General features: G+C 43.4%; 1 protein-coding gene across 2 annotated transcripts in view; it reads right to left on the bottom strand.

Annotated features, from left to right (window-relative positions):
• The window catches only part of CNTNAP5 (contactin associated protein family member 5), an 801,668-nt gene extending 787,671 nt beyond the window's left edge, over positions 1 to 13,997 (bottom strand). For both annotated transcript variants that reach the window (XM_077766729.1, XM_077766728.1), the window contains exon 1: positions 13,916 to 13,997. In XM_077766729.1, the coding sequence (XP_077622855.1) occupies positions 13,916 to 13,997 (82 nt within the window). The remainder of the gene's footprint in view (positions 1 to 13,915) is intronic.
• Between the last annotated feature and the right edge of the window lie 56 nt (positions 13,998 to 14,053).

Below are 14,053 nucleotides of genomic sequence, written 5' to 3' on the forward strand. Positions count from 1 at the left end.
ACACACACACACACACACACACACACACACACAGGCTTGCACAGACACACATACCATGTCTCCAAAGCCCCTGGTGTGCTGCAAGTTATTTCAAGACAAAAACTCAATACCTTACAGCCGAAGAGCCACTTTGTAATCGTATGTCTCTTCCTGTATTCTTCCTTTACTTAGATCACTGTTGAAGGAGCTCTGTGTTTCTCAGGTAACAGCATCTTGGCCTTACTTAAATTCCAAGGCCAAGGTGCTCATTAATCCCATGTATACTTATCCATATGCTCAAGTAGCATTATCTCCCGATTATGTTACTGAAATGTCAGGCTGGATATATCTGAAGAGCCACATTCTGTCCATTAGATAAAAGAACCATGTGAAAGAACTGTTAAAAGAAAATAACCACATCAAACCGGAATGCAAAGAATGCTTCCCGAACGTCGTCCTGACACGGAACAGCCACAGAGGAACATGTCAGCACCCCTCTCCCCCGCCCCCCCACATCTATCCACCTTCCTGGCAAAACATATTCGATTTCAGAAAATAAACAGATATTAATTTCCACCCAAATGCCCCCTTCAATTCATTATCTGCAGAGGTAAATATTCACAAAGGTGACACCCAAGTCAATACTGACCTTGGGGGATAATAAGTTTTGACATTTGCCAGAATAAGCAGTTTGCATAGAGTATATACACATGTAAAACTCAACCTGGTATATTGACCATGAAAGAAAACGAATAATAACTCAGATATATAATATATATGTGTAGGTATATATATTATCTTAAATTATTCATTATATTAAATTCTATTAAGAATGCAGAGGAAGAGCATTTGGAATTCACTTAGGGGGTTTATTTTCCTAAGCAAGTACAGTGTAGGTCTAGATGCAGTGTGATTTCCTGATGTGCAGCACTGTAAGCAAACACACAAGCCTGGGGTTACAATTCACGGTCCACCCAGAAGCAGAAACCGAGGCTGAGGGGCACCTGGGTGGCTCAGTCAGTTAAGCATCCGACTTTAGCTTAGGTCATGATCTCCCCATCTGTGGGTTTGAGACCTGCATCTGGCTCTGTGCTGACAGCTTAGAGCCTGGAGCCTGCTTTGGATTCTGTGTCTCCCTCTCTCTCTGCCCCTCCCCTGCTCACACTCTGTCTCAAAATTAACATTAAAATTTTTTTAAACATTTAAAAAGAAGAAACTGAGGCTGAATCCAGACATGCAACAATTTTATTTGATGTGTGTATATTTACCACTTCTAGACACATTAATTAACATTAGGGAACACACTCAGAGGGCCTCACTGCTGGAGGCCGAAGGTCCATTCTTCTCATACAAGTCAAGAAGTGGAGGCACGAGATCACGGGTGAATGGAATGCCAGCATTCAGCGGTTTGCTTCTCTACTGTCGTCATCCAGGCCTGCTGTCTGCACTTGGGTTTCACGGAAGCCGTCTCTGCTTTTATTCAATCTGTCAAGTGGTTCTTTTGCTAGTCACTGGATGCTAACATGAAATCCCTTCTTTTAAGAAGGTCCAAAGGGAATACCTGGGTTGGAGGTAGATAAGTCAAGGGCCTTTACAAGATAATATTTCTTTAAAATAAGAAGAGCTACTGACTATATTAACTAAGGAGGTCAAAACGAAGAGACACATCCTGGATAAGCTACTACCTTTTACACCTGTAAATGCCAATAAGATTTTCTTGTTCTGAGACTTATATGCAATTGCACCGGGACAAAAATAGATTTTCACAGGGTTAACAATTGGCATCTGGGCAGAGGTAATATTTAAAGTAGTCAATAGCCTTGGGGCAGCTGGATGGCTCAGTCAGTTAAGCGTCCGACGTCAGCTCAGGTCATGATCTTATGGTTCCTCAGTTCGAGTCCCACATCTGGTTCTCTGCTGTCAGCACAGAGTCTGCTCCAGATTCTGTGTCTCCCTCCCTCTCCCTCTCTCTCAAAAATAAATAAAGTAAACATTTAAAAAAAACAAAAAATATTAATAACCTTAACAGCGATCACCAACTGTTGTAAGCAGACACGGATGATGAGGACCAGGGTGGCCTTGCTGCTGACACATCAGCCAAATGTTGGCCACCATGGAGGCCACCATCCTCACCCTTCCTCAAATCTTTCCTATGCCTGATCACTTTTGCATAAAGTTGTAAACTCAGAGACTCCTGCAATTAAGCCTAAGCTTTCACAGGGTACTTCCACAAAGAATCACAAAGAGAAGAGTAGACTGAGCCATGGAGTTCTATACTCCCTCTCCTCATTTCCCCCAAACAGCAATCTCTGGAATTTCTTTTACATACAGAGACTCGATGTAAGATTTCATTTTGGAAGCCAAAAGTTTCTGCTTTTGAAAGGGGTTTTAATATTTAAGGCCTTATTCTTTGAAACACCGATTCTTCCGGAGAGCTAGAACATGGTGTCTATGCATTGCCTCAGGGTAAGCCACTTCAGGGTTTCCTCCGTGTCCTTTCCTGACAGCAGTCACTGAGAGAGAAGGAGAGGCAAGACCGGAAGGGTGCTGGCCACCCAACGAGCCACTCAGCCTCTCTAAACCCAAGCAAGAAGGTCCACGGAGACAAGAAAATAGCTGAACAAGAGGACAAAGGAGACACACAAAGGAAGACCTCACAATAGCCCAGATCGAAGGGAGGAGCACCGAAGAGCTGGAGAATAAAGCAGAAAATTGCCTGGCCTGGCTTTCCGGCAGGCCATGATGGAAGGGGGGTCACACACGGGCTGCACGGGCCGCTCCTCCTGTCTCAAGCAGACCCGACAAGGACATAGGGTAGGAGTTCATCGCTGCACCCAGTCCGTGGCAAAAAATAACGGTACTGGGTATGTACTCATGAAACCCAGCCTCCCATCTACACCCACTGGATGAAAGGACGTCCTGGGCTGTGTGTGGGATGAATTCTAGAGCCCAGAGAAGCAGGACACATCTGAAGGCCATCCAATGATTGCCTTATCTGGACCTGTGACCTGAGTATCACAAATACAGTTTTTCTTATCAGCACGAACTTAAAAAACGGAAACCAACGACCAACAACTATCAAAACCCCAGAACATCCATCTAACAAATTCTGGGAGCAGGGCAGCAGGATGCAGATGAGAAAGAAATACTGCACTTACGGAGGAAGTTCTCCAAGGAGCTTGAAACAGGAACAGACACACTAACCGTAGGCACTGCTCATGGAATCCGGTGGGTGATATAGGGCTGGTGGTGATAGGCGTGGAGCCTGGCCACAAACAGTCGACTGAGTAAGCTTTTGTGAGTTAATACAATCAACTTTTACAAATGGCTAGAGGCACACGAGCTGTTTGCCACAGCTAGATGTGGGGAAGGGACTGTTTGTAAGGTTAGGGAAAGGTGCCCTGCACCCCAGGAGGCATCGGTAGGTTTATCCTGACAAGGGTCTTCTCACCCTGGATCAGAGAGAATGCTGGCTCTGCAAGGCTGAACATCAACTTAAGTTCAAGGATGGCTCAGCCTTGGCACTGAGTTCAAGGAAACAGCCAAGCAGAGTGAAAACAAGTACAGACTCTGCAGTCAGGGAAACATGGACTATAATTCCAGTGTGACCACCTCCTAGCTCTTTGATCTTGGGTAAATAATCTGACCATCCGAGCCAGTGCATCCTTACTCCTCAATGGAGCAGACAATGACTATCCCCTAGGACTGTGGGGGGAAGAGAAGGAGACCTATCAGGTACCACCCCTCGCACCGGAAACCCTGCCAACGAGGAAACACGACTTAATTTTATCTCTAATCTCCAGCGTTCCCCCATTCCAATCTGCTGGTTTCATTTCTTTTGATTGTGTCAAAAGGTTCCTGATGGTTGTAGAATGCGAGGCATTAATCTCTCTTTTAATATCCTGGTGAGCTCAGCCTGTCTCCAATCAGGAAGAATCTGCCCTTGTTGACCCCAATCCTGTAACCTGGCAGAGCTCATTCACTCAAGGGTAAAACCTCATGCATGTGGTTGCATGCGGCCCCGTGACTGGCCGGGGGGTGCAGGGAGGACCTGGAGGGGGCTCAGCAGGCTTCTTGCCCACAGACCCTCCAAACGGCTCCATTTCCGTTCACTTAGTAGGCTTGTGGCTTTCCTTTCCTCCTATGAATGGAGAAGCCCTTCTCACCTCCCATTATTGATTAATCATAATGTGTAGCTGGCAGGCCAGTCGCAGTTGATGGCAAATGAAGCTGCTTTTTCTCCAAATGAGAGGGGAGACAGGGAAGTCGCTCTCCGTCACACAGGAGCCCTGGAAGGCACACATGGGGAGGAGCCAAAACGCTCAGGCCTGCGCCTCCGGGCACACGTGACCCTCCGCCACGGGTTAAGTGAATCAACTTTGCTCATCCATTTTTAATGGGAGATCTTGGGGAAATATATTTTATCGTAATATAAACATGGCTCTAATGCAGAACTGAATGCAAATGTGCCTGAGAGCTTAAAGACGAAAATTCAAGAAATTACATGCTTTCGTGGCTACTTGAGGCAGATTTGAGAATCCCCTGGGTTTTCGGGCACTCTTTTTTTCTTTTTTTCTTTTTTCTTTTCTTTTCCTGGTGAGCGGCATTTCAGTGAAAAAGTTTGAGAAGTGTTAGGATTGACCACAAAACATAAAAACGAGTCATATAGTAAATGTTGATTGAGACAGGGAGGGATGAAGACAGAGAGGCAGAGACAGAGAGGGATCAGAGAAAGGAAGAGGAGAAGAGCAGAAGGACATAAGGAAGGGAGGGATGGGACAAGAGGAGAAAAAGGGAAGGAGCATTAGGAAGCACGTGGGTTGGGGCCAAGGGGAAGAGACACTGAAGACAAGGGAGCAGAGAGAAGAGATCTAGGAACAGGTGAGGCTGTTTAATAAACTGACCAAGAACAGGGTGGACGCCACGGCACCACAGCCTTGTTCTGAAGAGATACTGCTATGTTTTGTTCTTTCTGAGGTTCCATGGATCCCCCATCAACGGGCAGTCGATGAACCAAAGGCTTTAGGAATGCATACAGAAATGAATGCACAGGAGGCATTTCATAACTATGTTTTGAATGAGTGAATGAATGAATGAATGAATAATTTGCTTGAAAATGGCAGAAGCATTTATGATTCACCAATGATTGTACCAGCACCTGATCTTTAACTTAACCTTAACGAGGGCATGTCTATTGACCTACCCTATACAGGATCCTATACACACATCCAGTGCATGGGAGAAACTTTCTCCTGACCTCCTGCCTGAGCCTCCCATAGACAGAAGGCTTTGGCCACTGGGGATATGTCACATACACTCCTGCCCAGGTTTACCATTTTTTCTCAAGGTCTGATCAAGGTCACTTCCCCCATAATGCTGACATTATCTGTCAAGGCCCGCTCACTTATCTGGAAGGGATGTGCTCCTCATTTTTTGAGATGAACCTCCCCATTCCATTCTCCCAGCAGGCTCTCTTTGTGAGCTTTTCAGCAAGCAGGTTCTCTGGCCATGGCCCTGAAGCTGGGGTCATACTCCGAAAGAGCTCCGGAATCAAGTGAGAAATCCCGACAGTCGTGTTTTGGTCAGATGGAGACCGAGTCAACGCACAGTCCCCTTGACATTGGAGTTAACAAGAGAAGGAGTTTCCATTTGCCTCACCAATCACTTGGCTGTCTGCTCACCCAGATGAAGGGAGAGCGAGCCCTTCTACCTTTGCCTGAGAATGGAAATGTCTTTGCCCTGATTTATATTATAACTGATCCTGAGAGAATCCATGTTGAGGTTCATTCATAATTATAACAGGCTTAACTACTAATTCCTATATCATGTGCATCTTGTATAGAGTAATTCATGTTATCCTCATACTAACTCTACAAGGTCCATGTTAGTATCCATGGGAAACGTTCGCTGAGTGTGAATTAAATCAACCCAGAACCGTGTGACATACATCCCTCCCAATCTCCCTCACCACCTCCCCATCGCCTACCTGCTTTGAAAATGGACGGTCCTGGGCAAAATCAGGAAGTTGCTTACACTTGTCTTAGACACCCTGAACATTCCCATTCTTTGCCTTTCCGCCACTCAGAACACCCTCTTCTTCTCCTTCAGACACCCACCACCATCTCTTCTATTAACTTTTCTTCAGGAAAAAATCTCCTCCTCCCCTCAAGTATAGTTCGGCATAGATATACATCTCTATATTTCCTCTCTCAGTGGGGCTTTGTGTCTTAAGGATTATTTCCATGCATTGAAAGGCTTTCTCCCATATTTACAGATTCAGGGCACTGATGGAGTTGGCAGAAGAACTGTCTGGAGACAGATGGGTAGGGGGTGTTGGAATCAAGTGGGCTTTCCCAAGTGCCCTGTGGGAGGCAGATCCCTGTCAGGCCTGACCTTAGAATAGGCCTTGATGGGAGGCTCACATTTGGTGACTGTGCCCACATAGTTTATAACAAGGAAACGCTAGAACATAACAGACCTTCCCCCTCCCCCACCCACATCTTAACACAACCATGAGCTCACGGAAGAGCCAATCGTAATATCAAAAATACATGGCCACATGACAGAGAGGAGTGGGAAAGAGAGGAAGGGAAAGTGAGGGAGGGAGAGAGGGAAGAGGCAAGGGGGTGGAGGGGGAGAGAAGTGAGCAGGTATATTCAGCAAACAGTGGCCCAGACAAACACCTACCAGCATCTGTCTGTTAGGCAAATTCCTTTAGACCGCTATTTGCCTTGGATTGGCTTCAAAGGGATATTTCTGCTTCCAAAGGTGGATAGTTAAAAATAATATACATCATGAGCGTGTTCTGGCATTTCCCTTTCGGTTTTTCCCTATCTTCAACATTACTGTTGTCATCCTTTAAAACTCAATCAATTCAGCTGATCCAGTGAACAGATGGCATTAATCAACCCCCAAGAATATGCACAAAAGCAATTAGAAATGTAGAGACATGGAATTTATGCCAGCAAATCAATTACCAATGATAGCAAATCAAGGTGGCGCACCCAACTTCCCTTTGTTTCTCTTTCCAAAGAGCAGTCACTGATCATAGCAATGATCTCTGGTGGACTCCCCCTTCCAGAGGGGGATCAAGAACAGAAACACGGAGGTTTAATTACACATTCCTTAATGACTAGTTCTCACTCTGCTGACAAAAACCAGCGTAATTTACAGACTACAAGATGCATCAGAATGATGGATACAGACAGCATGTGCTATATAGTGTCATGCAAATATGAAATATACTGCTCTGAGAATATGGTCGTTTGGTATTCCCAGAGAAGAACTTCATTTCAGAGAACAGAGCACCTTTTCCAGCATCTATAGCTCTCATTTGTCAAAAACAATGGAAGCAGTTATAGAATACATTTTAACCACAAATCTGTGCCTTCTGTGAGTTTACCAGTTCACATATCCCTGTTTCCAACAGGCTTGGCCATTGCTCTCTTTCTGGTTCTCTGTGACCTCTGCAGATTCTAAAAAGTCCTTCTTTAGGCTCTCATAAATTATCGCATAAGCTATTGTGGTAATCTCTTAACTAGTTTTCTGGCTGCTAGTGTTGGCCAAGTCCAGTCTATCTTTCATGCAGTGATTTTTTAAAAACAAGTATCTGATTCTGTGTCATCTAATTACATATACAAAATCCTTCATCCTTCATATGTTTTAAAAACAAGTATCTGATTCTTTGTCATCTAATTACATATACAAAATCCTTCATCCTTACAGCATGAACAGCAAAGATGAGTCCCCCTCCCTGCTTAACCAATTTCTCAATTTCTTTTTCTCTCCACATGCCTATAAGCTCCTGCAATTGGTCACCAAAATAAACCTCACCCTTAAGCCTTCACACAAAAAGCCTGTGATAACCTTCCTCCCTCCGCCCCATTTCTCCAGTGAGTGAAGTCTGACTGTTGAAGTCTTAACCTCCAACTCTCTTTCCTCCAAGAGCCTGCCTTGACAGCCCAGCCAGTCTGAGATGCTCATTTGTGTCTCATATTCCACCTTCTGCTTATCTTTGCTATAGCATTTATCACTTTCACATGATTAAAGATTTATTTGTCTGGCGGCCCGTGTTCAAAGTTCCTTGAGATCGTAGACTGTATCTTCTTATTCATCTTTCTCCTGTTTCTAGAAAAAACTGAGTCTAGGAAAGAGAGCCTTCTGTTGGGACACATTTCTTCAATAAGATTTTCAAATGAGTGACACATATGAACTATTAACACGTGAAGCTTCTTCCAACCACAGCTTCAAGAGGTGACATTGGGATAATGTGGTCAGTTTGCAATACAATAAAAACCTTCCAGTAACTTACTGCTAAAACCCTGTTAAATAGCTAACTTTTCCTTTTTATACTGAATCCAGGGCTATGAAGAAAGAGTTTTAAAGCTATATATTTGTGTATTTTCAGCTTATATAGGAAATGTTCATTAAAATTGCAAAAGTTAATAAAATTAGCTCAAACTTGGTACTGAAATTATATCTCCTTACCATTTCCAAAACAATAATAAGTAATACTTGCCCGTTAAAAACACAAGCCAAATACATTTTCAAAGACTCTAGCAACAGGACCATAGAAGAATTTCTATTTAAATTCTTCACTGGAAATCATTTGCTGATTCCCTCATCCATTCTTTAGGCCAATGTTTTATGTATTGAATATAGACATTCAAATGAAATGTGATCATCGGAGAACTGTGCACCTAAGTGGAGCAATAAGGAGTATAAGAAGTGTGGTAGAAATACAATAAGTTATACATAGGGGCGCTTGACCCAGTTGAGGGAAAATGTGTGCATGTGTTCGCTTGCACACGTGCGGTTACAAGTCTTCTTCAAGGCTATGCTGTTTCTCTGTCCTGTTTTTTATTGAAACTTTAAAAGAAGACTAAAGCATCTGGTGCTCATCCCGATATGAGGCCTCTTATCTTTGAAAATTGTGATGTTTTGGTATCTGGCAGAAAATCTAGATTCCAATTTTCTTTCTTTCTTTCTTTCTTTCTTTCTTTCTTTCTTTCTTTCTTTCTTTCTTCCTTCCTTCCTTCCTTCCTTCCTTCCTTCCTTCCTTCCTTCCTTTCCTTCTTTTTTTTTTTTGTAAGGTATAACTCAGGAGTTGGCTCTGGTGAAAATGGCTCCCTCCCCGTGCTTTGCTATGGACAGAGCTACAGAGACTAACCGAACCATAGGTATCCCAAGGCAACCTGCCAGCTCACACACAGCCCCCAACTGAATGCATGGGCATGAATTCCCTATCTTGCAGAGTCTGATCTTTGGAGAGAGACACACAGGTCCAAATTGGGATATTTTTCACTGCTTAGCTTTATGATCCTGGGGAAATTATTAACTTCTATTAATCTTAAATTTACTCATCTGTACACTGGATTTAATAAAGCCTACCTGGCTGTGCTACCTTGCCTAATTATGTGGGCACAGCATATGAAGTGAGAGGTACAAAGCACACAGTAGTTAGCAGGAATTAAAACCTATTATGTTGTTATTCTAAACATAATTGCTTAACAATTTTCAGTATGACCATCACAGAAGCATCTGAAAGGAATGACCAGTAGGCAACAGCAGTCGTTAATGACAAAAATGGATCAGGACTAGACAGGACCTTAATAATCATTTGATACAACTCCTTCAATTAATACACCATAATCATTAGGATAAGTCAGTAACCTCTTCAAGGACACCTGCCGGAAAGTGTCAGAGGTCTGATGAATGAAGACAGCTAGCTTCCTTTATGCAGGATAAATGCTATTATTGGCTTCAGTGAGTACAGGGAATCTTCACGACAAAGTCCTATTGAGCGAATGACTACTCTATTATGATTGTGGAAACTGGACCCTCTCCCCATCTTCCTAACTGGCAAGGATAACTAGCTTCATATATTCTAGCCATATTTCAGCAGAGTTCTGTCAAAGAAGCGAAAGGGCTTTGGATCGCCAGTGAAACCTTTTAGGAACATTTCAAACTATATCGCGTTGCTTTGTTTTGTAACAAAGGGGCACTGAGAAGTAAAGCAGTGTAGGAAAGGAAAAATGGGGTCCTACTAAAGAAAGAAAACGCAGTTGGGAAGAGCTGGAATGAAAAAGAAAGAAAACTTCAATTTAGAGGATATTCATTTGAATGACAATAGGGGCTACAGTGAGGTTAATTCTGACGGAAACCAATTTTCTCATAATACCCTGGTGTGAGCATTGCTCTTCTAGTCTTGCATTTATCTTTTCCAATTGTAAGGATATGAATCTGGTTTGGAGATGGGGGCTGTAAGGGTGGAAGGCAAAGAGAGTTCACATGGATTGTCAAAGATCATCCTGTTCAACCACGGGAAAATCTTTAGGACTCTTCCAAATGACCGTTATAGTGCTTCCTTCACTTCTGCTGACTATAAATGCCACCAAAGTATTCGGCAAACACTTTCCTGCTGAAAAAAAGTCAGCTTCATCTTTCTTTCTTTATAATTCTACCTACTGATTGGGTTTGTGCGTCAGCTTCAGATAACTCAAAGTATATTGCATCTCTTTATTTAAAGATGTTTATGAATATGATTGACATCTTTGCCTACTTCAGATGAAGTTCTGTCTGGGATGAATGACATCATCATAGAATAAAGAGTTTTTCATTTCTTTCTTGAGTCTGTTATCTCCTTGAACCTGGCAGGCAGCACCAACAGGTAGGATGCTTGGGGATCATTCAAAGTGACTTACTGGGTCAAAATTAAGGCTGTCACAGTCACATGGCATCTGATGATTGTTAAAAATAAAATGAAAAGTGACCCTCTAAGTATCCCACGCATTGCTCTTAACTTCTGAATGAACGTTCTATTATTATAATAGTCTTTCAACATACCTAATACTTGAAGAACCTTCTCAGTAAAATACTGAGCTTCTGTTCCATTTGGGAGAAGAACCACATCTCAATATCAGTTTTACACCCAAGCCTGTGAGCATGGGAAAGCTGCATAACTGGACAGGCGTCTGACCTGTTAGCTGTGGCATAACCAGGGTTAGAACCTGTCAGCATTTCAAAGTCCTGATCTCACTTGAACACTATCAAGCACATTATTTCTTCTGGTGTCAAAGGAGTTGATATTATATGTAAAATGATTTTTCATTTAACACTGGTCTATCATAGCTACATTCGAAATTAACTAAGTCCCTCAGGGTAAACCTGAAGGAAATGCTATAGCTACTTAATATCCTGAAAATCTGGAATGGGGGAATTTCCAGAGTTTTTATTACCGGTGGGTAATTATGTTCTCTAAACAGATTCATAATATCTATTCTGTAGCTGGCCTTCTAACCTGACTTGATTTTAATTTTGTTTAATTAGAAACTTATAAAATCTGTAATTGGGTAAGCACTCATTTCTCTCTTGCAGATAAATGCGCATGTTTTGGTCAGATTATGAGAAAACTAAACAAACACACACACGTGCTCATTCTACGCACAACAACAGTAATAGCAACAAATTATTATTAGAATACTGTAAACAATTAAAAGTTGTTTTTATTTCAACAAAGTTCACAGGCATTCTTAGGTACCATGAGCATCTCGGGTAAATAACCCATTTGTGCAACTACGGTTATGAATGATGGAACACAATCTTTCAAAATATAAGAAAATTCTTGAAAAACTCTCCAAATAACCTATATGCTTAAATAAATTGCCTATTAGGAAGGAGATTTATCTTCCTCAGTATATGCTTATAATTGCTAATGGACTGTAGATAAACAGTAAATCAAAGCCCTGTATTTAATGGATAAAGTGTGTGGACAACTGAAGTCTGGAAGAATTGTGGAATGTTAATGTTTTTTTCCTTAGAGGCTCTGCAACGCAACTTCTGAAGACCACCAGGATATACTGAGTTGAGAGGCAATTTTCTGCTACCATTCTATTGAACTAATACATTCTGTTTGGCATGAAAAAAAAACATGTATCATTCTTTAAGAACATTGACCCCCAAATATTTAGCAAGCAGTGTGCCCTCAATTGAAATGTTGACTGAAAATAGGGAAATGAAACTGTCACCTGATGAAATACTAAAATTCATTAACACCAAGTCTCATTTTCAATGTTAAGAATTACCTTGACTGCTGCATCAGTAAGCATGGGCCCTAAATCCACCCCATTTAGGTTTCATGAGCATTATTATAACATATTAACCATAATTCAATTAATTTACAGAAAATGACATTCTGCAACTTATTTTTTTCCCTTGCTCTTAAGAAAAGGTGCTACAGAAGGGAGTCCAAACCACATTCCTGTAGAGTATGTTCTACCTCTTTCACCCTTATTCCTCACCCCACCTTTGTGGATCTTCAAAATATTCGCTATTTCCAGAGAGGTAAATGTGCTAAAGGAAAAAGAGCTATTTCACTGCTACACCTTTGCATCATTAGGACAATACTGACCTCTAGTGTTTTAGGAGGTAGACAGGCTAACTCAGCACCATGCCTAACTTCCTCCAACTAAAAACCACTTAGATGTTTTCTTAAAGCACCATGGGAACAATTTCACTTAGAAGAAGAAAAACGAAGAAGAGGGGAAGGAGACGGGGGGGTTGGGGGGAGAAAAGAAGAGAAACCTCAGACTGTAACCTTTTTCTACCTATTCTCTGAAATGATTTCTACACAAAGTCCCTCTGGTTCCTCCCTTTAGAGAGGCTGACCTCTTTAGCAACTCCTTATGCAAACGTCCATAAAGTCTCTACAGCAAGTACCACTAACTATGGGTTCTGAATCTCCAAAACTTCCAATCACAGATGGAAACTCTGCCTCTGCTTTGGACCATTTTCAGTAAACATTTGTCTAACTGTCCTCCCGTGGGCTGCAACGCTGGGTTGAGGATCTCCTACTCAAGGTCCGAGAGGGTGAGGAGTGATGTAGGGGGACTCGTAAGTACTCTAACGGCAATGTTGTGTTCCAATGTGGTTAAGCATTTTTGAGCTTCCTGGCCGGGTTAGCAAACAGGGGAGCAAGCCCAGAAACTCAAGGAACCTTGATAAACCATCTTTGGAAGCAACACAGATGGCTTAATTGCATTCTTTCTCATTTAGGAGTTCCCAAGCTGGAAAAACGTCCCTCTCTCTGCCTAGAGAGGCAGCTGAGCAATTGAGCTTGAACCTCCGATGGCTCTAGCGATTTATTCAACTTTGACGAACTGGGTTCTTTAAATACACAGTGCAGGTGGCCCAACCCCAGGTGTCCAGGCTTCCTGCCTATTAAATTAAATGGCCTGCACTTGCTGAGGTTAGAGCTTGGACGACAGAGTGTACACTTAGTGCATACTCATTATGTGTTCTTTGGCACAAAGATTTTGGGGGTGGAGTGTGCATCAAAGCTCTTCCTTCTGTAACAGGGGCAGCCATTGATCTTGTGGTTCTTGACTACACTGGGCCACGACTCTTAGGCCAAACTCCCGATCCTATTAAACCGATGCCTCTTGGTTGCGAGAGACCCCAACCAGCGCCTTCTGCCTAGGGGGGAGCCGAAAGCCTCGGCCATACTGCAAATCCCAGGCAGCCGCATTCAGAGACGAGCCGCTGTCCCCGAGCGCGGTGGCCGAGAGCAGCTACATCTCCGGGAGCTCCCAGCCCTTGGAGCACACAATCTGAACCCGGGGCCCTTCTCCGGAAAAGCTCCGCCTGAGACCAGGCAGGCGTGGAACGCGGAGCTGGCTGGAGGCTAGAGGAAGACACCCTTCCTTGCTCCTCGGAACTTTGCGATTGGGGGGGAAGGGCGGGCGATCCGGCGGGCTGGCTCCTCGGAGCTCCGCGAACTTTTGGGATGGTTTGAGTGATGGAACCACACCAAGCAGCATCGCCCCCCTTTCCCTGTGCTCGGAGCAGGCACAATTGAACACGCGTGGACACTTGAGTGTCTTTCTCCAACGCTGGCGTCCCCCGCCTCACCTACCCGCCCCCAGCTCCCGGTACTCACAATTTGTCGCCGTTAATCCTAAATGCCACAAGCCGGAGAGCAGCAAAGTGAAAACGCTGGTCAGCCGTGGTACAGAATCCATTTCCCCCGAGGAAGCGGTCCCTCCCAGTCGGATCCCAAATTCGCAGGCTCCGGCCG

This window comes from Crocuta crocuta, unplaced genomic scaffold (genome assembly GCF_008692635.1).
Source record: "Crocuta crocuta isolate KB4526 unplaced genomic scaffold, BGI_CrCroc_1.0 scaffold5, whole genome shotgun sequence".
Classification (NCBI taxonomy): domain Eukaryota; kingdom Metazoa; phylum Chordata; class Mammalia; order Carnivora; family Hyaenidae; genus Crocuta; species Crocuta crocuta.